This window comes from Amblyomma americanum, chromosome 10, assembly GCF_052857255.1.
Source record: "Amblyomma americanum isolate KBUSLIRL-KWMA chromosome 10, ASM5285725v1, whole genome shotgun sequence".
Taxonomy (NCBI): Eukaryota; Metazoa; Arthropoda; class Arachnida; order Ixodida; family Ixodidae; genus Amblyomma; species Amblyomma americanum.
Genome location: NC_135506.1, coordinates 33,896,015 through 33,922,439, shown reverse-complemented (window position 1 = coordinate 33,922,439; position 26,425 = coordinate 33,896,015). Strand labels below are relative to the sequence as shown.

The 26,425-nt window shown below is 45.8% G+C and overlaps 1 protein-coding gene across 1 annotated transcript in view; it reads right to left on the bottom strand.

Annotated features, from left to right (window-relative positions):
• LOC144108179 (uncharacterized) overlaps positions 1 to 18,893 on the bottom strand; it is a 32,226-nt gene extending 13,333 nt beyond the window's left edge. Inside the window, exons 1-3 of the mRNA XM_077641457.1 lie at positions 18,335 to 18,893; positions 12,855 to 12,927; positions 7,144 to 7,867 (exon numbers count right to left, since the gene is read on the bottom strand). Coding sequence (XP_077497583.1) covers positions 7,144 to 7,867; positions 12,855 to 12,927; positions 18,335 to 18,706 — 1,169 coding nt within the window. The 5' untranslated portion in view covers positions 18,707 to 18,893. The remainder of the gene's footprint in view (positions 1 to 7,143; positions 7,868 to 12,854; positions 12,928 to 18,334) is intronic.
• Between the last annotated feature and the right edge of the window lie 7,532 nt (positions 18,894 to 26,425).

Sequence of the window (26,425 nt, the reverse complement as noted above, 5' to 3'; positions counted from 1 at the left end):
GAAAGTTTTCCTCCATGGCTGCCAGTGCCCCCTAACCTGCCCATTGTGTCGGGGTGGTATTTAGTGTCACCTATTAATTCCTAGCGTGCCTAATAATTTTTAATTTACTACCAATTTCCTTTTAATTTCTGAACTAGATTTTCTCCACCAATTCTTTAGTCGTCTCTAACTTGTTTTTTTTTTGTGTGTGTGCGTGTGATCACTGCCAAGACAGCCAATCAGAAAGGTGGGCATAGAGTAACGCGAAAACAATACATGCGCGAAAAGTTCGCGCGCCGGCGAATCTCCTCACCGCACCACTCTGATCGTCTACGCCAGTTCTCAGTGTGTATCAAAGTGTTTTGCGGGGGTAAGTTGGTGACAGAACATAGACAAAAAGAGCGCAAAAAGGACGAAGAAGGAGCAGACACACACGAGCACTAAGTAGCAACTGATTGCATTTAATGCGTGAGCGTATAAATACTGAGGCCGACAGATGCGCGGAAACAGGGAATAACGGGAAGCAGCAACGCCAACAGCAAAAGCACTAAGCTCGTCGTCATGAATTCACGTGGCCTCAGAAAGCTTATGATCCGAACCCTGTCGCAAGCTAGCCCCCAACTTGACTAAAACATGAATTTAGAAAAATGCTATGACTTCACATGAAAATGCTGTACGACGAACGGTTCAAAATTTTGGTGAATGTATTCTGGAATACCACCACCACACTGCTGTCAACCATTGATGTCATCGCAGGCATTTCGCCAGCATCTCCTATATCTGTTGCTCAAACCAGCGTCGTCACTTCGGCGAACGCGTTTTTGCCGCCGCTCGCCTCTTTCAGTCATTCTTCCTCTCTCCTGTCTGCACGTGGCAGCGATTGTCTCAGCTCGGGTGTGACATATGTCATCACTCTCTAAATTTCAAATTTGCCAGTCGATCGTCATGGCACGTGACTGATGTGACGTCATTACCTTGACAAGCGAGTCATATTTTGCAAGTCATCTTGTCACGTGACTTTTGTATAATGACATTACCTTGACACGTGAATTACACCAATTTTTAATTGTTTTACTAATTAACAGTGTGATGACATCATTCTTCATTACGGCATATAACACCATTAATTTATTACTCAGTATCATTAAACATTTACACACACATTAATCTGGAGCGACGTTATCGTGAGGACACGTTTTGCGGACAGGATCTGCAAACACAGCCGGGCTATATAATGCTGCCACATTAAAAAACGGTTTGTGCTTAATGTCTACTTCCGTGCGCAGTGAAGTGATAATTGGACAAAGTCTTGGGAGCTCCTAGTATGTTATCCTGGTCGCCATTATTAAAACAATTTAGTGCAGCTTGAAACACCTAGTGGGCGATGAGACGCATGTGGGCATCTCGTGGCATGACGACGTATCCCTTCTTATGACTGCTCACATACCACAAACCCCTAGCACATATCTGTACTAAGTCAGCGGACAGCTGCAGGCATAACACAAGCTGCAGAGAGAGCATCCTTAGTAACAGTTCATGCAAGATGACATATGATAGGGGCCCGAACTCAAATGACTGATCTTGGGGGTGGCGGTCCACATTTAGGAGGGCCGGCATGAAATCCAAGTTTGTAGATGGCCCCTGTGGGTGTGCACAGTAACTGGAATCCTACCTGGCACCTCCGCCACAAAGTGTAACCAACACTGGGCACAGAAGCCTCTCTCTGTTCCGACATGACGGCAGATTCACACACACACATCTGCTACAAGGTGATTTGAAGTGACTTGGGCCAATGACATCGCTGTGCTTCCCCAATAGGCATTCGCTACTTGTCACCTACATCTGCTCAGACCCTTATTTCTCTCCGACTTTCTTGCCTGCAGTAGTGCTACCCATAAGTGGAATAATTTTTTTCATGTTTGTCCTAATTTATGTTGGCATTAGAGTCTTCGGCTTGAACTGAAGTTTGCCTACGTTGTACGACAACCATAATTTAATATGAAGAAAACTGAAGTAATGAAGGGAACAGCAGCTTACAACTGATAGCGAGGTGCTGGAATTGGTAAGGGAATGTCTACTAAGGGCAGGTAGTGAACGCAGATCTGTACCACAAGAATGAAATAACTAGAAGATTAAGAATGGGCTGGAGCACATTTGGACTGCCTCTCTCATCATGAATGGCAGTTTACCAATACCAATAACCCTCAAAAGAAAAGTACATGACAGCTGTATCTTGCCAGTACTCACCTGTGGGGCTGAAACGTGAAGGCTAATGAAAAGTGTTCAGCTTAAAGTGAGGACAGCACAGCGAGTAATAGAAAAGGAAAATGATAGGTGTAATGTTAAGGGACAGGAAGAGGGCATAGTGGGTGAGAGGCGAAAGTTAGGTTAGCAGCAGAAAGCTGCTTTTTTTTCTTGTCCTCAAAGCTAGCACTGTACGTACCAGTCACGACAGTCCTCGGTAAGTTTGGGCTGGTGCTGATTATTGGATGTAGCTACATCCAGAAGTATTCTCTGTGGAATAAGCCATAGCTGGCAAAGGACAGGCTTAAATGGAAAGACTATGGGAGAGGCCATTGCTCCGCAGTGGGTGTAGTCAGGCTGATGATAATTATGATGAAGCCATAGCCAGTAGTGTTTCAAATTCATGCACTTTTGTTGTTTGCATGTGAGGCACCACGCCACTCGAGTGTGACATTAAAATCGATCTGAAAAGCACGCTCTCAGGCCGCGCCGATCTCGTAGGCCATTTAGAAACTCCAAAAAATATAAGCTAGTTGCTCTGTGGTTCAATCTGTGTAGGCGCGGTCATAAAAAACTTACCTTTCGCGAAAATTGCCTTGTGCTTGTCCTGTGGCACTGCTGCTGTCGAAAGGGGTGCCCGAGTGAGTAACGGGTGCCTTCAGTAGAAAGGCAGGAAAACTGCTTTTCACTAGTGATGACTCAACGCAACCCCTGGTGATGTCAGCCCTTTGAAAGCCCGAAATAATCTCTGGTTGTATAATGAGTAGAGTATGAAGCTCCTGTAACCACGTGGAATGTGTGATTCAGATAATTTCCCAAAAGTTTGTCAAATTGGAGCTGCCTGTTGCTCATGTGAAAGAATGCATAATGCCATCACATATGAACACTGCACCTGTGAACCATTGAAACAGCACAAAAACTTGATCATAATTTTAATGAACTCCCAAATCTCCCAGTTGGGCACTTTTGGTGTGTTAAGCAAAACTTCTACCAAAATTTCTGCACTGATACCTAGTTGAGATGTGACGGCATCGGTGGGCCCATTATGGCCAAGGATTGCAGTGTGAAAAAACCAATACCTGCCCCGGTGGCTCAGTGGTTAGGGCGCTTGGCTACTGATCCGGAGTTCCCGGGTTCGAGCCTTACCACGGCGGCCACATTTCGATGGAGGCGAAGCACAAAGGCGCCCGTGTGCTGTGCAATGTCAGTGCATGTTAAAGATCCCCAGGTGGTCGAAATTATTCCCGAGCCCCACCTCTTTCTTCTTTCACTCCCTCCTTTATCCCTTTCCTTATGGCACACAGTTCAGGTGTCTGCTGATATGCGAGACAGAACACTGCACCATTTCCTTTCCCCCAAAACCAATTTTCATTTTCAGGTGTTAAACGCATGGCCCGTCAAGAATTCTGGGCTTGGGCCGCCATTCCACAATTGAATCTGTGTCTTTAGATCTCGCAAGACAGCGTGGAAGGGGTTGTCTTAATAAAGGGTTCGCATGTGTTGTAGCTGAAGGTGCTGCTTTCTCAATGGGTCTGCTTACACAGTCAAGCTGTCTTCTTCACATGAACACAGTTATGCTTGCTATGAATTGCACCCATCCTATACGATTTCCCCTCATGTTTTGTAATGCCCGTTAGGCATTAGGATAAGATAAATGATTAGGAGGAGGACTAAAATATTTGTGTGAAATATATGTTTGTTTTTATCGCTGCATTTTGTGGAAACACCTTTGTCTTGTAATGTCAGCCGTCTATTTTGATACTTGAACTGCTCAAGAATATGCAGTTGTTTTCCCATTAATTTTTGTAATTCTTCTCTGCTACAAAATGCAAATTTTGACATTCACCCAAACTTAGTGGAAGCATCAGATGCTTGGGAGAATTATTCTTACAATTATTTTGAATAAAGAAAAGGGTAGCCATCCACCATAATAAAGAGCTGGAAGAGAAGCAAAACATTCACTTTGTAAGTTAGTTTGAAACTGGTCTTTCTTCAGGAAATCAGGTTTCGCACAGGAAAAGCAAACCAGTTTCCAGTGCAGCTTTTGCAGTTCCAGTTTCAGATAAAAACTTTTTGCTGCGAATAGATCACGTTGTACTATCAGTTATCACCAGCCGCTGCGTTTGCTCGCATCTTCAGCAGTCGCGGAATTTTCACTGGAATAGCCGGCAAATTCGGGGAATTTGAAATGAGTAGCTTACAAGGTGCCCTGTGCATCTAAACTATTCGCATGTCAATTATTTGTTCCACCTTATGAATGTAGGCAGCGCAAATAAGAGCGCTAGGTTTGACAAGTTTGAACATGATGTATGGTGTGAAAGAGCATACTTTGCCTTTGTGGTGTACACATACAGAGCTGAAAATAACGGGGGTCCAAACACGTGAAAGAGCATACTTTGCCTTTGTGGTGTACACATACAGAGCTGAAAATAACGGGGGTCCAAACACTCAGCTGTCTTCCTGTGGACTGTGCTAAACCATGAAATAGAATATGTGCGGTGTAGAATTTCAGCATACTGAGCATCGAACCACCTGCTGTGATGGCTCGATGCTTTTGTATTAGGCTACAGATCCCAAGGTGGCAGGTTCAGGGAAGTCACGTGTGCACCAGAAACGCTTGAAGGAGGTCATTATCTGCCTCCGGATAGGTCACATACTCTTTACACACAACTTTCTGCTAAAGAAGACATACCAGTTTGTGCATGCGGAGATGAACTTACAGTCAATCACATCTTAATTTCATGCTCTAATACAGGCCAAGGCAGCTGTATTTTGATGGAGGTGAAATGCAAAACTGCCCATATGCTGTGCGGTGCCAATGCATGTTAAAGGACTCCAGGTGGACTAAATTAATCGCAAACCCTCCATCGTACAGTGTTCCTCATAGCACAGGTGCTACTTGAATTTTTTTTTTTTTTCAAGTTGAAACTCACTGCTACCAATTAAACCAAACAAGTTCTGACTAGGGCAGACAACTATTGCTGATGTACTGCTTACAATTTTGGCTGTGCACATGGAACCTCGTGAATCGAGATCTTTTAAATTTTGTATTTTGGAGTGCCTCAATGCCAATAAAGATGAAAATAGCCGAGAAACCGCTCTTTCAACACCTGTGTAGCTGATCTTTATTGGCAAGAACTGCGTCACCATGATAAGTCTCCAGGCTGTTACTACAGTACACAGTGCTTGGAGATCAGGGGCTGCAAGAGGAAACAAATTTTTCTCGCGTTCCTGAAAGAACTTCAGCTCAGTTCAGCTCAGTGATTCTTGTGGCTGTCTACAGAACAGGAACTTCCCGTTATTAAACATGTTCAAGCTCGATTGCACCGCTGCTCACTCTGCAAAAAACTGCAACTGCTTTGGAAAAACGGCAGCAATATCAAAAGACGTACTGTCGCCCCTTCCCCACTCAGTTTATGAGGCCCATAAACGTGGATCTCATGACCACAAACGACAGCTTATTGTCATGACAATGCCCATGGCAATGCTCCATTCTCGGTGATCACGATAGGAATGATGACATCGGTCAATGTTACGACACGTACACTACTAGTGCTGAGTGCTGCAACTCCCCCAAAAACTTCCCTGGCACAGATATCATCCTAGAAGGTGCTGTATAATGCAGCACTGACTGCTAGATTGGCTGAACAATTTTTATGAATATGCATGCTGAATCAGCTGGCCTTGTGAAATTTTTTTGACTTTCTATTTGTTTGTTTTTGCCTTTTAGATGCATTGACATTCTGGAGAAAGATAAGGGCCGATTTTAGACACGCAAGAAAACCAAATGTCGCAGATCCTGCATTTTTAGGCCAGCTTACACTTTTACATTTGCTAAGTTTGACAGCATGTTTTACCATTGCGTGGTTTGAATTACAAGAAGTTTCTCATTTTAAAGTGACATCTTAATTTATTGAGTTTGCCTGCACTTGGGAAAATGAAGCTGGGCAGCTACGAACTAGTGTGGTAACTGGGACACAGCACTGGCAGATGTGCCACTGGTAATGCCATTGCTGTTCTCTTACAGCATTTGCAATAACTGCAGGTTGGCCCTGTAATAAACAAACACAAGTATGCATGTACCCTTGTGACTCCCTCCTTTGTGTTGTTCAACTCTGGGAAGTTTGCTCCAGTTTCTTGAAACATGCAAAGTGCGTTTTCCTAGCACTTCATGACTGACATAGTTGTGAAATTCTTGCATCCCAGGCATGGTGTCGTCTCTCTTGAGCTGTGCTCCATCCAGCAAATACACAGTCATGGTGAATTTGAGCGAGACACGTGAGATGCAGTTCAGTTGTGTGTGATAATGAAGAAATTCTTTTTAACAGTGCAGTGTATGTTGGTACAACTGACAAAGCTGTTATCCCGTGGGGATCTATGTATTCTAATTTCAAAGAAGAGGAGGTGCTTTGAGAAATGGTAATGCAGATGTTAACGAACATTTTATAAGTTTACATTTCAAAAAACAAAGAACTTTTGCAAACTGACACAAGACAAATCATTTTGAGGATGGACCCTTTTTTTGCACAGAAGCAGGTTTCGGATGTCATACGAACAATTACTAACGTGCAGTGATATTAACGTGTGAAGCAGACAACTGGCACCAGGAAATCATGTCATCCATGTATGACACGGTTATATTTCCGCTCATACAAATGCAAATTTCCGAGCTTAACAGGCTTGCATTCCTTGTTCAGGAAAGACTTAGAGCTACTGTCTGTGCATTGTGTCTAAGGGCATACACATGTGCTTCTCTCATAAGTTCGTCAAAAATGAACAAAATCTACAAATGTAGGCAATCATAACGATTAGCCACGATCCTTTTTCATAGCGTACGCAGCTAACATGCTGTTATCTGGTTGTACACAAAAGGATAGCTAGCACAACATACTGATAAAGAGCGTCACGGAACACTGCTATTATTCGTGTTTTATCTCCTTGTGGTGTCTCAAAGTGCGCTTGTGTCTGAACAACTCCAGGCATAAATCACACTGGAATGGCTTTTCACCCTTGTGTGATCTCACATGTCTCACAAGGCCTGAACGTTGTGTAAAGACCATGGGGCAGAGATGGCAGTGAAATGGCTTTTCACCTGTGTGGGTACGGATGTGTGCAACCAGGACACTCCTCACTGGAAAGCTGCTATCACAATAGTCACAATGGTACGGACGTTCACCAGTGTGACGCCGCAGGTGTTTCACCAGGGTGTCTTTGACAGGAAATCGTTCTCCACAGTAATCACAATGGTAAGGACGCTCGCCTGTGTGAGTGCGCTGGTGTCTCACTAGGCCGCCTTTTGCAGTAAAGCTGTCTCCACAGTGGTCGCAACGGTAAGGCCGCTCGCCTGTATGAATGCGCTTGTGTGTCTCCAGCAGGCTCCTTTGTGAAAAGCTGCTACTACACTGGTCACAACGGTATGCGCGGCCGCCGTTATGGCCTTGGAGATGCAACACTAGCTGATACTTTCTTTTGAATCTCTTGCTGCAGAGGGTGCATTCATGCAGCTGCTTCTTTCCCACAGGCTCATCCTGGTGGTTATCGATGCTAGCAGGAGTAGATTCCATGTAGTGTATCACTGGGTGCCCTTGACAGGTTGAATCTTGCACAGGATGTGTGCCATGTCCACTTTGTGCGGTGACTGAACCTACGTTTTAAAGAAAGAGTGCTTTCAATGCAGGAACCCACAATGCAGAGCTCTACAGCCACTGCATTGAACAGCGAATTTGCACAATTAATGGCTTCATGGGAAGGACTTTGTAGGAATGCCTATGCAATGCGTAAGAACTAATGAGTTTCCGTTATGCTTAGGGGCACAATACATTGATACTGCACTCTTTTTTTTTTAATTAAACCTTATATACCCTTTGTATTGTGCATGGGGAGAAAAACTTTCAGAGCATGGCTGCTGGTAAATATTGTCAGGAGGCTTACTTGCAGCGCATGAATTTGGCCAATATGCCCAACATGGCGTTTCCCCTGCAGTGTCCCCAAGAGTGATATTAACCAAGTCAGTCGAAGCACATCTTAAACTGCACGCTACTCATTCTTGAGTGCAGTCAGAGCACATGGTATTTAAGGCACGAACCTCCAATTTGGGATGAGAAATCGGGGGAAAAAAAATCGTCATGATCAAGTTTCGCAGTGCACTACTCACTACTGGATGTTGCTCAGTCCCTCAATGCACTGCTCTGAAAGAGGTTTAAGGTGACTAGCCTTTCTAACAACATGGACGGCACGGAGGAATACCATCTCTGGGAACGCACTGATAAGGTGAGGTCATCGCAAAGCAATGAGAAAGCTGATGATGACGATGATCCTTAATGGTGCGAGGGTAGCTTTGGCCAAAGAGTGCCATGGAACCAGGAACTTTTGCCTACACAAGGTCGGGTCAAAGGCCCATTTCCAAGCATTCCCTCCAGCAGAAACAAGGGAGAAAGCTTGCATATCGCATTACTAATGGGTACCCGGTGGCACCAGGAATTGAACCCTGCACATCATGAATGCAAAGTAGATGCTCTAAGGACTAGGCCACTGCATCAAGGAGAGTGAATGCGGCGAGGAATAGTGAATAAAAGTGCACGGAGCTTTGCATACTTTTTCTAACGGCATTATAAAAAATTTCCAGCTCGGACATAATTCAGTCTATACTAGTACCACCACCATGAATTGAAATCCATACATGCTGTATTACAGATGTACAGAACAGAATTCAGTATTGTGAGCAAACAAAAAATATACGCCAAGGCACACTTCTCCAAGTTGCAAAGAGGCTTGACCAATTGACATGTGACATACTCACACCAGTGCAGACTTCCTTCCCAAAATATGCAACATCCTCTGAATGTTACAACTGCCCTGAAACATACTTTAATTGGCCTCCTGACTTCTAGAATGCCCTATGGTCGTTCAGACTCCTCGCCTCCCCTCGCTACCCCCCTCCTCTTTCATCGAGTGCCTGGCTTGCCTCGGAGCAGCTGCTAGACCAGCTGGCCCTTGCGCGCCAGGCCCGCAGCCTTCCTGGTGCTTGATTCTGAGTGGCCAAATGAAATGATCATGATACTACTGCTACTAAGTGCACACTGCAAGAGTGCACAGGTGGGAGGCCGCACTTGACTGCTGTATGTGGTAAGGTGTTCTGTTTGTACCATGACTGAAATGGGAATACCATTGAGAGCTTAATTTAGACTGTTCAACGAGTGTGTGCTAACTATTTCTGCCTCAAGACAATTAAGACACAAAGAAATAAGAACCTGGTGCCCTCTCAACATCAGTAACTGCAGATAGAGACCACTATGAAACCACAAGTTATCTCTCCTCTTCTTTCTCAAGCCTGTTGTCATCCCCGTGGAAAGAATCCTATTGTTTACAAAATGGGTTCAATAAGCAAAATTATGGCTTGCCTTGGCTTTTAGATTTCTGCAAGATGCTTCAGTTATATGACTACTTGGAGTGAGGTCCCAGTAATGGTTCTCGCCATAAAATCTTGGTTTGTGTGAGTGAGTTTATGCCACTAGATCTGTTTTAGAACAGCCCGGAAAGAACAGGAGGAACATGAAACACATAACACATGAGGAGCTTTGACTACCAAATGATTGTGGTTCGCGAGGAAAGCACAGTGTTTGATGTTTGGTGCATAGTGTGATGGCTACAGCTAGCTATAACTTTCTGCTTTCTCCATGCACAGAGGCTGTTTACTACATTTGAACTAGTGCGAAAGCACAGATTTTTGCTATGCAGAAGATGACGATGAGTGGGTAGTGCTGCGAGACGCAGCAGATGGAAGTTGATGAAGATAACGCTCTCCAATGCACAGTGTGAGTGTGTGATGCAGTTTAACACGAGGTGTGTTGGGCACGGCGATAGCCTAGTGGTCTCGCGCAGCAGCCTTTGAAGCCAATCTGTTCACATCACCGTGGGTTTGACTCCCAGTCATGGTATTGGTGTGATTTCTTTTTGCTAGGCTGTGAACCTCTGGATTAGCGCACGTTTTCACACTAAAATCAGTTGGCAGTCAGCGCTCCTCACCCTGCTGTCTTATGCATTCCATCTTCTTCCTGTTCCTTACAGTGCTGTTCTTAAAAGATTTAGCAGGAAGGAATGATTGAGAGAAAAAGAATAAAAAGGAAGCTGAGAGACTGACTGCAGATCTATTTCTTAATCTCTCAGTTCACCGCCACTCGGACCAGGAGCATGATGTGACCTCTGCAACCGCCAGTTCATGATGCCGTCTTCATGACTACTGCCAAATGTTAGGCTGCAGTAGAATAACTGTGAGAAGTTTTAGTGTCATATTCAGGATTCCACAGTGCAGGAATGTTCGATGCATGTGTTCACTGCGACTGCCGCTTCATGATGTCATCTTTATGATTTCTGCCAAATATTAGGCTGCAGTAGAATTACTGGGTGAAGTTTTAGTGTCACATTCAGGATTCCACAGTGCAGGAATGCTCGATGCATGTGTTCACTGCGACCGCCGCTTCATGATGTCATCTTTATGATTTCTGCCAAATATTAGGGTGCAGTAGAATTACTGGGTGAAGTTTTAGTGTCACATTCAGGATTCCACAGTGCAGAAATGCTCGATGCATGTGTCCACTGCATATACCTCATGCCGTAACAATAGAGATGGCGAATTAGTTCACAGAACGGGAAAGTGTGGTGACAGATGTTTGAAAATGTGAAATAATTCTTGTACACCGATCCTCGGGCATACGTAATATTGGTGTTCTAGCAACATGCCATTTGAGTCAGAATGTCGGCTATGTCTTGCTCAGTATTTTCAATGATAGCTAATTTTTTTATCATGAATAAAGAATGCACCGATTTTTCGCCAAAAATCAGTCCCTTCAGGCTAATACTGAGAAAATAACGAGTTGGACGACATAATAGGTGCCCTGGCAGCTAAAATTATATTACCGTAAACTGGAAAAAAACGAAACAAAAACTGTATTTGCAATGTTATGCTGAAAAATAAACTTAAAAGTCAAGGAAGTAAGGGTAATACCCATTCAATCTATACGTTGTGCACTCAAAATCCATCAGATTCATTCTTCCTTTCGCATTTTGCGCTAAACACATGTGTTTCTCACACCTTTACTAACAGAAAAAAAACAGCCTGCTTGTGCTGCTCTGCTTCTTTGCTGGTAAGCAACAACACTTAGTGATCATATTGTCACCAACAAACATAGCAGGATGCCGGAAGCACAGCCATTTACGGGGGCGAGGCTTGCCGAACAGCCGTGCTCATTTAAGACAAAGACGACGTTCGGCCACGCGCTGGGAGACAGGTTCGACTACCAGGTGGCGCCAGCAGAATGTCAGCAGTGTAGCAATATTTATGTGTTTTCTGTAGCAAAGAGGAACAGAAAAATGAGTGCACAGCTTAAAAAAAGGATGACGAAGAAATAAAGAAAAGAAATGTTTTGTGAGATATATGAATGCCTGGAGGACACTGAAAATTAACTGAGAAAATAACACGGTACAAAAACATCGTCCAATGGTGCAAAAACATGTGCATCGGCAGACGGACGAACACTCTGCTGGCAAAATACGCGAAATAGGAGGTCAAGCGGGTTCCACTTGTCAGCTGCAGCATTTCAAGCACGAATTCGAGTAGGGCTGCATCGCATCTGCGGTAACGCCACATCCTCCCGTCCCAGCAGTGTCACCCCACCCTCAGAACTGCACCGCACCCCCTGGATCCTCATAGTGATGCCTCCAGCTGTTTTACCTGAACTCAAAATAGAGACCACTCGGGGTGCCATGTAAAGTGCCGTGTTGCTCTGAGATAGTACAACTAAGGTAGTAGCTTCGTTGCTTCATGTAAGCTTGCGCATGCACAGTCCTCTTAGTGCAATCTGTCTACTGAGGCACACATCACGCGATTCACTTCCTTCTAGCCCGGCTCAGCAGTGCTGGAATGGAGTTCGGCTGCAGCTCCCATGCAGGGAGGGGTACTGTCATTCTGTCTCAATGTGCTTTGATTGCAGCCGCCTATACCTTTTCCGTCTTGCAATCTAAGGTTGGCTGCGCTTTCAAAATGCATACATAGGTGCATTTTTCAGAGGTCACCCTGAAGAGTCACTGAGTCTCTCCCACCATGCTTCTGTCTTCTGTGGATTAAGTGCTCCGGGCTGCAAAAATGCTGCTAAGGCACACACAGAAACAATTAACATGGAGACGAGTAGTGTTGAGGTGCCGCGGCACATGAGCGGCCGAGGACACATGCACCAAGCACGGGACTAAATTGTCAGTTTTTGCAGCGGTGAGGAAACTGACATATGTCTGCAAAGTTGAAATAAAGCACTCTAGCACAGCACAGATAATGTGTTTCACTCTGAGAAGGGCACAGCTCTCGATTTCAGTAAGTTGAACATTTGCTCAAGGTTTGAAATAACCTCTTCAGGTAAATGAGTTAACCAACTATTAATCTTTTTCTAGGCTCCACAACAGCATCAATGCATTTATAAAAAGACAAAAAAAAGCATTTTCCAGCACAAAATTTTTTTTCAATGATTAAAACGAGAAGTGTTGGTGGCATGTTTTGTTTCACTGCTACATAAACCATGCTGAGTGAGTGCAGCAGAGAACATAATGTGCACAGATACCAATAATGGACATAAAGTACTGACCTGCATTCAAAACTAATGGACCGGGTGATTGAAGCACACAGCTGACCGGGTCCCTGGCAAAAGTCTCGGTCCCCTAAGCAGAAAAGTGCAAGGTGTTACCAGTATGTCAAGACTACTGCAGCAGAAAAATAGTCTTACGAAGCATAATACCACGATTCAGAAACTGCTTTATATTTTTATTCACTTTTCTTATTTACTTGCCTAGGTATTTTGCTTGCTTACCTTAATTTTACTTTGCTTAATTCCAAAAAAAAAAAGACTGCTGGTGGTATGGCTCAATTATAAGTTTATGGCGGTGATCTATACATAAAACATGTGCTTTAAGGATCAGTTGTCTGAAAAATGGTGGGCGATTTTCTTTTTGTGAAGCTGAACAACAAACGTCATAAACAACTAATGTCCGAAACAGTCAGATCAATGCCATCAGAAAGCAGGGCCATATTACCAAGTTCATTGAAACAATGACCTGTAGCTTTAAACAGTCTACATAGCCAGTCCTTCAATAGCTTTCTGGTCATGAAGCCTCTGCATAATGCTATGGGAGAACTTTGTGCGCTTCCAGGGTTGACCGCGTTGTGGCACTAACAGTCCTGTGGGAGCCAGCAGGGAAGGCGCCCATCACTGGCAGTGATGTGACATGCTAGCATCATGAGCAACTGAAATGGAAGTTCTTCAGTTCACTCTGTGTAGCGCATGTGCAATGCCACATGGAACCACGACAACAAATGCCGAAGATGTGCAGTGTGCTACCGGTCAGGCTGCAGGTGAACGCATGAAAATGCATCGCTTTGTTTGCTTCACCATATGACTGTGAATGGTGCGCAGTGCACTAAAGGGTCACGCCACGGCAGGAAACAGTGTTCGTTTCTTTCAACTCTCAAACGTCCATGTCTACAGAAACTACTCTGACATGAGTGATATCATTCATGATGTCCAGGCAGTCTGTCGCAGCTCGAGAGCGGCTGAAACTCACTGCTCCAGTTAAGAATACAGGACAGACAAAGAGAAACAGTCCTCAGTGCTCTGGCTCACAATCGGAGGCCTCCCAGTGTGCTTGCTGAAGTCAGAATTGATATCTTGACGACCGACGCGCCAGCAACACAATGAATGCTGTTTAGGTCTGTCACTTGATCAGGACACAGTGGAAAGTGGTGCCTATTCTGTGCTTGAAAGTCTCCAGCGCAGCTGATATAAATGACAGCTAGTGCATAGCAAGGTAGTAGCGGCTGCGCGCTTTGTTTCCTGCTCGCTTATTTCAATACTAGGTTACTTCTGTGGACACAGGAGCTGTATGCGCTTGATCATTTCTTTTTATTGTTGCAAAAGTGTAGCGGTAAGTACAAAGATCTGGGTATGCCGTGCCTCAGCATTGCATAAATGGGTGGTGCAGCTCTACTGCATAATCAGCAATTTCGCCTCTCTCGAGTGTAGAATTGTACTCAAGAATAACCATACCACAATGCAAACACAGGAAAATAGCGCACCTATAGATGTTGCTTTTTAGCACTGAGGATGATCGACAGGTTTGGAATTTGTTTTTTATAGCCTGTGAATATATTGTAACATGACAAGGGGGTGACAATAAATGATTCATTGTCAGTTGGCTCATGCATGTCTGTTTATTTGATAACTAGTCAGTATATCTTGAATATCTGTGCACTTCGGGGATACCTGCATACTATAAACCTGCTTGCCTCATATTTGCTGTCAACGTTTATATCTTAGAGGTTGTGCAGTGCTGCAGAAAGTTTGCTCGTGCGATTGAGGACCTCAAAGGCTTGAGGTAAAATCCCACATTCCTTGTAGCAGTTCAGCCAGGTTCTGCCGAACTTATTCTTCCTTAGAAACGCTGCTTAAAGGGGAAAACCATGCCGAATAGTGACCGCGGCACTTCGGAGCTGCACCAAGTTATGCAAAGTGTCTATACATGGCTAGAGTGCACAGTCTCCTGTATTTCCTTTCTGCACAAAGCACAGTGAAAAATTTGTTCTGCAGGCACGGCTTACCAATATTCACACGATAAAAGCTTTAGATATAGTCATAAATAAATACTTGCACATTTTATAGCAGCAGCTTGTGCCAATCCCGCTTTATTGCCTCCGAACATGCCGCTGCACACCTAGGGGCAGCTTCTGTCCCTACATCAAACTTCCGCAGAAGCTTCATGACTAGTAAAAAAGAATTGGAATCTAGTATAGCTGTCCACATATAAGTTATGATGGACTGTTGATTAGTTTAGTTTAGTTTATGGTGGTTTTACGTCCCAACGCGATTCAGGCTATAAGGGACGGCGTAGTGAAGGGCTCCGGAAATTTCGACCACCTGGGGTTCTTTAATGTGCACTGACATCGCACAGTACACGGGCCTCTATAATTTCGCCTCCATCGAAATTCGACCGCCGAGGCCAGGATCGAACCCGCGTCTTTCGGGCCAGCAGCCGGGTGCCATAACCACTGAGCCACCGCGGCGGCTGGACTGTCGATTATATTTTTGATAATACAGTGGATTCCAGATAAACTCGAATGGGATCGTGAAATAGTGCAAGGTAACAATAGCCGGATATATTAGGTATGGCAGCATAGGTTTAACTCTAAGCCAGAAATGTGAATACAGAAGACCCAAGCTAGCGGCACATTTCCTGTCGAGACGTGCTGCCTGTCGGCACACTGGCAGCACACCGCTCACTGGGCGTTGTCGTTAGGCCTAGCACGCATGAAATCAAAGCTGCAGCAGACATTACTTTGGGAGAAGCCACCACCAATCATAAGCGGCTTAATTCTGTTACTGGTACACTATACATTCAATACAAACTCAATTAAAATTAGGGTACAGTTGATTTCTGCATCACTTTCAGCAGCGAAGTATGCCATGCAAGAGCTGATGCAGGCCTTCAATGAGCTAGGCTTGCTTCATCGCATGATAACAGGTGCACCGAATGCCAGCTTCCCCATATGACAAAAGTGTCGTGTTGAGCATGTCAAACCGAAGGCCACACTCAAGTACACCCAACGTCCACCTCGCCACGCAGTTCCACAGTGCTAGCATTATTAGCAGGTGCCCAAGGCCGCACAGCTGACCCAGCTGCATGCGCGAGAATTGATCACGGGAGCACCGTTAGGAGAAGCACTAGCTGCAGGCGTGCTGCACTTTGTTGATGTATCAAATGTTCCACTGAACGGGAGCTTCATAAATGTGAACACAGCTATAGTTTCTCACCGGGTTTTCAAGAAGATATTCGGACAGTTCGATATAAGCAATAATTTGGGATATCCGGGATCAACTATACTCCTATAGATAGCAGCAGCAGTAGTTCCAGGTTTTTTAATTACTGTGAGTTTGATTCACTGATATTTCAGTTGGCTGTTTTCTGACATACAGCTGGGAGTGAAAATGAAGAGATAATGAATACTCTATTCAACAGCAATTCATTTGTCAAGTGTAACCAGTGTCCAATGTGTCAAGGAATTAGACCCTGCAGTACATTTCTGTTAAAAAGAAAAGAACAGCAGTGACGGCACAAATGTAGAGCCCCCAAAAATTCAGCCTCTAAAATTGCAAGGCATTTGCAATAGTAAAAAAAATTCATAGCAACCTCACACTGACATTACTTCTGGTGTAGTAAAGCCGCTGCCTACATCCAACGGACATCCAACGGACATCCTCCGGTCTCGTGACGTCACTTCCCGTCAGCCAATCAGCAAATTTTGAGGAGTGTCCATTTTTTTGCCTCGATAAGGCTTCTAATGAAAAATTACAGCAGTGTATCCATGGGGCGCAACGAGTGATAAGCACCAGCTAATTCACAGAATGATTAATGCAATGATAACGCCTCGATTGATGCTGTGAAGATTGTGTTTGTTATGGCAGGGTTGCAATGATCGACTTACAGAGTGAGAAATTTGTGAGCATGAACTTGAGGATATCCCAGAGCAAGCATGCTTATGGACAGCATAATGAGAGTTCATCCTCTGTTCTGCCACCCACTTGTAGCTGTAGTCCTTTGTATGTAAGGATTTTGTTGCGCACTGCATTTGTCAACCTTAATGTCAGTCTTTGTCAGTCGAATTTAATTAGAACACAAGTTCATTGTATTGTTTTTGTTTTATGAATCTGCACACGATACCCTCCAACGGCTGAATACATACTCCTAAGAATTTTTATTCAAATCTGACAAATGGTTCAAGTTCTCACTTTTCAGTCCGGCATTCCCCCTTAACTTATTCAGCATAAAAAGTTTCATTCCTGCAGACACCAGATGGAAACAGGCGCCACCTTCTTGGAATGAATGCTTGTCTACAAACTCGTATCTCGATAGCCAGATTTTGGCATGCAGGATTTGACGTCACAGAGATGCACATCGGCTATAAGAGATACGAGGAGGGATTGATATTAATTTTGACTGCTCGTGGCTGTTTCACATGCACTGACATGTTGCAGCACATGGGTGCTGTGCCAATTTGACCCCACAAAAATGTGGCTGCGGTTGGCAGGGTTTGATTCCACAACCTTGGGCTCAGTAGCTCAATGCCAACCCCACTGAGATACAGTAGGTGGTCAAGAAACCAGATTAAAATAAACAAACAAATAAAAATTTTAAGTTTGGTTTATTTTACAAGTGTTTAAAGTCCCAAAGCGACTCAGGCTATAAGGGACGCCGTAGTGAAGGGCTGCAGAAATTTCGACCACCTAGTATTCTTTAACATGCACTGACATCTATAGCACAGTACACAGGCCTCTAGAATTTTGCCTCCACCGAAATTCGACTGCAGCAGCCGGGATTGGACCCGCTTCTTTCAAGTCAGCAGCCAAGCGCCACAACCACTGAGCCAACGATGCGGCCACAAATAAAATGTGAAAAATATAATAAAATGATATTCTAAAATCTGGCGAATGAGCAACTCTGTAGGGCAGGTGCATACAATGGTTCTAGTAGAATCCCCAAAGCTAAGCAGCAATGTGTCGGCTCTTGGGAGGAAGACCACCTGGTAACATGAGTGCTGATGGCAATTCTTTAAGCCTGTTTCACTAAGTGGCGTAGGATGAGGAGATTTTACGTTCTTTTTGCCATGCCTCAACACAACATTTGTTTATAAGTAACCTGGAATGTATAACATTAAGTAATGCAGGCAGTGGGTGATTGTATGTATCTAAGCCGGTGGCTTAAACTTCATGGCCCCGGGGAATGCCAGAGGTTTTCAAAAGATGCTGAGGGGCCCTGTTGCATGCAAAAATGAGCATGCAGATGCATGGCCCCTCAGAAAAAAATGGTCAAATTCAATACAATGACTGTCTGCCGAGTGAAACGGTCTGCCATTGGCAATTAATTAGAGTGTGATTAGTCCCAAAGTAAAGTGGGTAAAACGAAAAGTGGGATTGTGGCATGCATGAATTCGGAAAGCAGTCAACGGACCCATAGGGCTTCATAGAAGTGCATTACATGATGTCAACAACATCAATGTCGCTCGGGCTACACACTGCACCTTGGAATTGAACTGCAACACCTCTGCCATCCTCCATGGAGGCAATTTGGTTCTGGCCATACACCTTGGTCTACGCCTCGGGTAGACAGAGGGGACAGCATCCGTCCGTAGGCACTTCTTCACGGCTGAGCTGTGATTGTACACGTAGGAGTTGAACGCGAAGTGCAGGGAACACAAAAAACTCTGCTGATCGACTGGTGGCGTCCAGTCCCGGCCGCCTCCCCCAGGACAGCGGTGCACAAATGTGATCCAGGCCTGTCGCAGGTGCTCCTCTTCGGGCAACGGGTGCAGTATCACATTAGGTTTGGCCTCTAGTCTGCACAGCGGCAGAGCACAGCGCCCACTCACCGGCACAGACTGTGCAGCAGCCATGTTCCTTAGAATACTTTTATAAGGTCATGCATACTTCAATCCCCGCCATTGAGTTGCTTTGGCAGTGCTTTGGGACGGTAAATAACACAAAACCAAACATCACGGCATTTCCCTCGCCCATAGAAAATCTCTCATCCTCATAGATGAGTAACTATGAGCCAGTGCCTTCTTACCTGCTCGTTGTATCGAGGTGGTGATAAGTGCCACCTAGCCTTATTACTAGCGTTCTCAATATCTTTGAATTAACTGCCACATCTCTTCCAATTTCTAAACTACTTTCTAGATCTTCTCCACCAATTTTATAACCGTCTTTAACCTGCTTCTTATTTTGTGATCACTTGTCAGAGAGCCAATCATAAAAGTGGGCATGAAGTGGCGCGAAAAACATCGCGTGCCGGCGAGTATATGAAAACTGGTTTTTGGGGAAACGAAATGGCGCAGTATCTGTCTCACCAGTGCCTCCTGTGCCTCCTATAGAGGAGGCACTGGTCTCACATATCGGCGGACACCCGAACCGCGCTGTAAGGGAAGGGATAAAGGAGGGAGTGAAAGAAGGAAGAAAGAGGTGCCATAGTGGAAGACTCCGGAATAATTTCGACCACCGGGGGATCTTTAACGTGCACTGACATCGCACGGCACACGGGCGCCTTTTGCGTTTCGCCTCCATCGAAACGCGGCTGCCGCAATCGGGTTCGAAACCATGTACTCCGGATCAGTAGCCGAGCGCTCTAACCACTGAGCCACCGCGGCGGGTTTGGCGAGTGTATCATAGCATGTTGCTGGCCCGGCAAGCTGATGACAGAACATCTTAGACAAAAAAAAAATAGCTGCGGTTTAACTACTGCTACGAAAGGTGGTGTATCGGGAAACTAGAGGCGGCTCGGCGTCTGTAACGTTGACTGCGTTCCGCACACTGGATAGTCAGCGCGCCCACCCTGCAGCTGCCAGTTAAATTGTGATAATGGTTGATCGCGAGAGGTTGGTCACCCAGTAAACTCTGCGGCCTATTGCTGCGCAGTGCCTCGTGTTTAGCAACAGATACGTCCGGTGACAAGCAGCCCTCGCCAAATTGGCGCGAGCTCCTAAATCACAGCCCCGTAGGGCCAGTAGTAACCTACCCCAGCGCACATCTGTCACTGCCGCCACGTAGCTCAATAGCGCGACTGAGGTGTACACTGTCCCAGGGGGCAAGTTATGCGCCTTTCCTTTGCTCGAAGCTCCCACGTACTCCTTATCGGTTTCGGCACAGCTGCGGCTAGGCGACGTCACCAGGTTATGAAACACGCCGAACCCATGAAACACAACAAAGGCTACGCAACGTCTAACAAACATCTACACATGTATACGATAATGTCTATGTAGAAGAATTTTTTTTAGATATTCTGTAGACAACGAGGCAAAAACGTTTTTTAAAACTTCTCCGTCGAGAAGTTTACTCGGGAAAGTTTTAGCGAGGTTTCTTAACAGCAATTTGTTCTGAACGTATCTTTGCATGCATATGTCCAAGTACTTGACACTAACAGTCGGTAGATGTGAACTAACGCCGCAGTAAGCCTAAGTCCAATCATAGTGCATCTTTTATTTCGGTGACTAGCTAAGACTGAGCTATAGTGATGTACATGACTCAGCGCCAATTAACATAGGATAATTGCTCACGGCAGTTAGGACAGCAGGGATGTCCACGCAACGAACGTTGCAAATAGCATCCGTCTTCGAAGTCAATATACAATAAGAGTAATAAGAGCAATATAAAGTGCACGTAGAACGTACCGTACGTAGTAGATCGCGAGACGATTTCTACATCTATGCTGGTTTCAAGCTCCACGCAGATTTATGAAGCGGGTTTTCTTGCCTCATTTGCATGTGTAGTTATGCTGCAAAGGGAAGCTGCCTGCCCTTTGCAGTTCGAGCTATACTGCGCATATATGAGCTAACAAAATCTGCAGCTCTAAAGAAAAACATGAGCACTAAACATAATGAAATCCCACTGGTTGTTTTTAGAGGGTTCTAAATAAATAGCATACTGATATTGAGTCTATAAGCTACATATAAGCAGCCATTTCCAAAAAATTAATGTGGATTAGCCCAGCTAATACAGGATTTACAAAGCAAAAGATGTCGGCGTCCACTGTGCTCATTGGCGTTGGCGTTTACAATGTACTAGAGGGCGAAGGCTTTGAGCAAAGGAAGGGCGCGTAACTGGTTCCCTGGATAGGTTGTTGTTGCTGATAGGAAGAAAGGAAAGGAAAGTGCACGGGCCTGCCTACTGGCTCAAGCCGAGCCACGCTCGATGCCTCGTGCTGAAAGTAGAAAAGTTAAAGGACAGGAGAGCACAGATATAAAGCGCGCACGCTATTATGCCCCGGGCCGATCCCGGATGCAGTGCAATACCGGGCCGACCCGTGCCAGAGTGCTCCAATCCAAGCACTTCGCCATATTCCAAAAATAAGTTTAATATCTTGGGTCCAAGGCCCCCCTACAGATATTAAATCAGGTATCAGATATCATGGCAGTATCAGACTGCGATTCCCTGGATATGCGGACCCCTCATTCGTGCTTTGATGCATGTGGCGGTGGTGAGATAGATACGTGGCCTGAATGCATTAGCGCTGACAGCGTTGTGGCTGACATGCGGCACTGCAGCAATAGCTAGGCCGCAGCGTTCATTTAGTGATCAATACCTTGCGATAAACCATTAACTGCATGCCACCTCCCAGGATGGTAGGGAGGGCGCGCTGCCTATCGATCCAGTGTGCGAAACGCAATCAAAGCAGGCTTTTGCAGTTGGACACCAACACCACGTACATGAAAGCGAGATTGAGGTCTGCACTGACCCACGGAGCCGGTTGTGCGCGCCTTTCATTGCGTGAAAATGAACGGCCTTTGCAAAGCTGTCAACGCCAATGAACTCTATGAACGCCGTCGGCTCGCTTGTTTTGTTTGGTTTTTGAGGAAAGGAAATGGCACAGTAACCGTCTCACATATCTCGCTGGACACCCGAACCGCGCCGTAAAGGAAGGGATAAAGGATGGAGGGAAAGAAAGAGGAAACTGAAAATTGAAAGTTGGATTTTGAGGAAAGGCGCAGCGCTGCGCAGCCGCGAAACACCTACGGCTCGGTGCTACTGGCGCATGCGCAGTAGTGACTAGGGAGCGAGAGAGAGAAATATCCGCGGAGAGGCGTGCGTTGTGACGTCATGTGCCTCCTCAGAGCACCACCACGGCGAAATCGCAAGTTCGCGGCTATTAAAGCTTTCGCTTTAAAACTGCAGGATTCCGAGTCAGAAGGTCTCGTTCACAGAATGCGTTTTCTCCTCCTGCTCTGCCCACAAAACGTATTATAGTAGAAGATTGGCCAACCACTGTATTCTTTTTCCAGGAAGGAGAGGGGGATTCCCCATAATGTGCGTGAACATGAACACGTGGGGCAGTTCCCACCAGCTTTCGAGATCGCGCTCAGAGCGCAGTTGTCGAAAGGAGACATCGGTGCCTTCCCTTCACCAGTACTTGCCTCGACTTGCTCCTCGCGTTCGCACCCCTGCTCTGAGCACAAGAGGGGAGACCGCAAGGTGCGAAGCGCCAATTGTCCTGCATTTCTGGCCACCTGACGAGGCTGCACCCACCACCACCGCTGCACCAACGCTCTTTCTTCACATGTCGGTCACTTGGTCGTCGGTGCCAGTGTCAAACGCTGGGCAGATAACCGCAAGAAACTAAGCGCGCGTACTTTAGAACTACTTGCGATGCGGTTTAAAGGAGTATATGATCGGTGCAGCAGAATTTTTTCCGGAAAAACACGTTCTTTATGGAAAAATTGAAAAGCGCAGTAAGGTACCAGTAGTGATGTTATTGAAGGATATATCAGCTGGCGCTTATGTGATAGGCTTCACTTTCTGCTGTGTCACGTGACCTGTTTGGTTTATCGTGTTTGCAGTTTAAATTAGAAAAAAATGTTGGTATCACTTACCAATGGCGGTTGTGACGGAAATTTTGCAACCACAACGTTGCCTATTTTTTGGCTCTTAGCTATCTTGGCGTAGTTGTAGGGTTGGCTATTTCTGGGCTACAATTTTTGTATATTTTGGCTATGCCAATCCGCGCCATCTGGAAACACTGACTGGCCGCTCGCATTTGAAATGCTGCGGCACGTGGGCGCTTTCGCTCGCTGGTTACGCTTTTGAAGCGCCGCAAACTATTTTGAATCTATTCAAGCTAGTATATACTCAACCAGCAGGCCTGCACATGCCTTGCGCATTGATTTATTCAAACTGCATATTGATTATGACCAAAGGTGATGTGAATTTGCACCGTACAGTAATATTCTGCCGCATATCTCAACTATATTCCTTTTTATGGTCGCAAAAGATCATGGTCACTGTTGACAAAGTGTGGTGGTGGTGGTGGTGGTGGTGGTGGTGGTGGTGGTGGTGGTGGTGGTGGTGGTGGTGGTGGAGGAAACACTTATTGCCAAGCAATGAAGAGGGGTGCAAACCCCCTAACATGGCACGAGGCAACCCTTAGGGGGCTGCCGTTACAGGGCAAAGGACAGCCCTTGGAGGGATATCCGCTTCAGGACGTCGGTAATTATCCGGCGCCGGTCAGCAGCAGCGGAGCTGGCCAGGAGAGTCTCCCAGTATGACTCCGCCGTGGTGGGGGATGGAGGGTGTGGGGAGGTAGGACATGTGAGGAGGACATGAAGGAAGTCTCCCGGTTTCCCGCAGAGCTTACAAGAAGAAAGGAATTGATCGGGGTAGCGGGCATGGAAGACAATAGGGTAGGAAGCAGTTCGGGTCTTGAGGCGGCGCCAGTGGGAGGCCTGGGTTAAGGCTAGGTAGGGAGCCGGCAGTGCGTAAACGCGCCGCGTATCTCGGTAGTAGGCAAGAATATCTTTGAACGTAAGCAGACGCTCTCGGGATGGCGGAGGAGGTCCAACTCCGGCCCGGAAAGTGAGACCCCGGGCGAGGGAGTGGACCTCCTCGTTACCCGGGAGGCCTGCGTGTGCGGGGATCCACATAACGGTTACGGGGTGGTTGGGGTGCCAGAAGCATAGAAGCCGAGCCGAGGTGCGGGATATCAGGCCTTTGGCGAAATTGGATAGGGCGGATTTTGAGACAAAGGGTGTACTTGCCCGTTCGACTACTAATTGAAGCCAGCCGGCAGAGTGAGATGCAACCATGAACGCGACTCAAACAAGAAGAAAATTAGCTCTGTTATCATAGAGGCATATTGACTAAGAGACCTCGAGATGAAACATAAGCCTTCGCGAGTGTTATGACTTCGCCTGTATTTGAGCAACCTAGTTTAACACTAACCGTTTATTTCACTCTACTTAAACTTAGCTCCTAGGAATGCACTCCTACTTAATTCTAACTTAAATTACTAATTAAACTACTGCCATCTGGTTTTGGGAACAACATAAAAAGCCCAATAAACTGTTTGTGTTACAGAAAAAGGCAATAATTAACGCATGTAGCTGGAATCATTTCATATCCCACACCCGTCCTTTCTTCCTTGAACATAAAATTACGTTAGTTAACATTATGCACGAATATCCATACCAACATTCTCGAACAAAAATTTTGAATATTGGACAAAGGTAAGGTGCTAATTTATGGAAACATTGAAGGTAAGGAAATAGTGAAGGCGCTGTTTAACAAATTTCGAGAAAGTACGGAAATATAGACTGCTGTTGCATACAGTATCATCAGCATTTAGAAGAAAAAAATGTTAACAATCAGTATCGCGTTTAGGTAATCGCCGATTTAACCGAATAGACTTAAAATGGACTGCAAACTGAATATACGAGGAAGAGATAGAAAATTCAAGTTCAGTTAAAACCTTGGTGGTTTATAGCATGCATCTACGTACATTTTACGTGCCGGTCTCACCTACGCCACATAATTCTTCTTTCACTCCCTCCTTTATCCCTTCCCTTACGGCGCGGTTCAGGTGTCCAACGATATATGAGACATACTGCGCCATTTCGTTTCCCCAAAAACCAATAATATGCAACTTGAATTCACTGCTTTCTACCGCATTCATTGTTAATAGCTTCCGGCACCACATACATTCTAACAAAGATCGTACATGTGATTCAGCTGGAGAGGAACCTAGAATTTCGCCATGATGAATGCCCATCCACCAATTAGCGCGTGTTATACATCCACTCCGCCATGAATCGCCATCTGCAGTACCCTTTCATTGAGAATGCGGGACAAGTGATAACCGCGTGCGAAATAAATTTACCAGAGTGCTAATCGTGGGTTTAACCAATTTATCTCTGCAATATCTACACTGTACTCGTATTGTTTTCTGAAACTTGAATGTGATTGAATGGACATCACTGGCTTGACATCAGCATATGGAAATCGCCCGCTTTAAGAAATTATTTACGGGCTGATCTGCTACACCATATACGTTATGCAGCGAAATTAGTGTTTTGCTTAGGCATCCATTGGTAATATTTGAAGGTATCGACGCTACGTACTGTTTTGGAAAGGTGATATACGTACATGATTCACTAAGAGCCCAAGATTTCTACCGATTTGATTGAACGACCATTTATATTGCGTGCGTACTTCCAGAGCTTGTTTACTTTGGCTGGAACCATCACCTGTGGTTAGCCACCACTGAGTACGCGCGACAAGTGATTACCACGGGAACAAAATTGATCACAGTGTAAATAGTGTATTGATCTCCGCAATACCTGCCCTATAGTCATTTTGATTCCTGAAATGGGAGAGTGACTTGTCGGCATTTTTTAACAGCCTGCGCTGTCTGAACAATTATCCTCTGTAGTTATATCTCCATAACGTACATGACTATGTTGTTCCTCTGCTTGTGTTTTTTTTTTCCAAGGCGCCTATTGTCGTTAATCAGAGCTCGGAAGTGCGAAATCGGGCGCGCGCCACCAGCCGCTACAGACGCGAGCGGCCCGCGAACGGTAGGGCCACCGCGCCCCTAGCGGAGGCAGAGAGCGCGACTTGCATAGACGAGCCCCCATTGTCCGCTCGCTCAGTGCGGAGGCCGTCCGAAAGCGCGCGTGCCGCGGTGGCTCAGTGGTTTGGGCGCTCGGCTACAGATACAGAGTACCCGGGTTCGAACCCGACTGCGGCGGCTGCGTTTCGACGGAGGCGAAACGCTGAGGCGCCCCGTGTGCTGTGCGATGTCAGTGCACGTTAAAGATCCCCAGGTGGGTCGAAGTTATTCCGGAGACCTCCACTACGGCACCTATTTCTTCCTTTCTTCTTTCACTCCCTCCTTTATCCCTTCCCTTACGGCGCGGTTCAAGTGTCCAACGATATATGAGACAGATACTGCGTCATTTCCTTTCCCCAAAAACCAATTATTATTTCCCCTGGACACCAGCCGTGAGAGGAGTGGCCCCGTTCGCGTGAATGCCATTACGGTCAATCAGTGCGCTGCAGTCTGAGGCGCCGTCAGCGTTCCCGAGGCGATGACGGAACGAAGGCAGTCTGTGCGTGGTTTGGCGTGGTTCGTCGCTGTGTGTTTCAGTGCGGTTTGCTGCGTGTGGTGCTTCTTTATGCTTGCTGCATGCTGGCGGAATGCCATCTACGTCTAAGGAAAAGGTTCAGAGATGGTGCTTTGTTCCCGGGTGCGATTCCGGTTATAAATCGTGCTCAGAAAAAGTGTCGATTTTCCGTCCGCCGGCTTGCCCTATTATCTCTTCTCGAAGTGGGTGCCGCTATTCCCAGAGCCT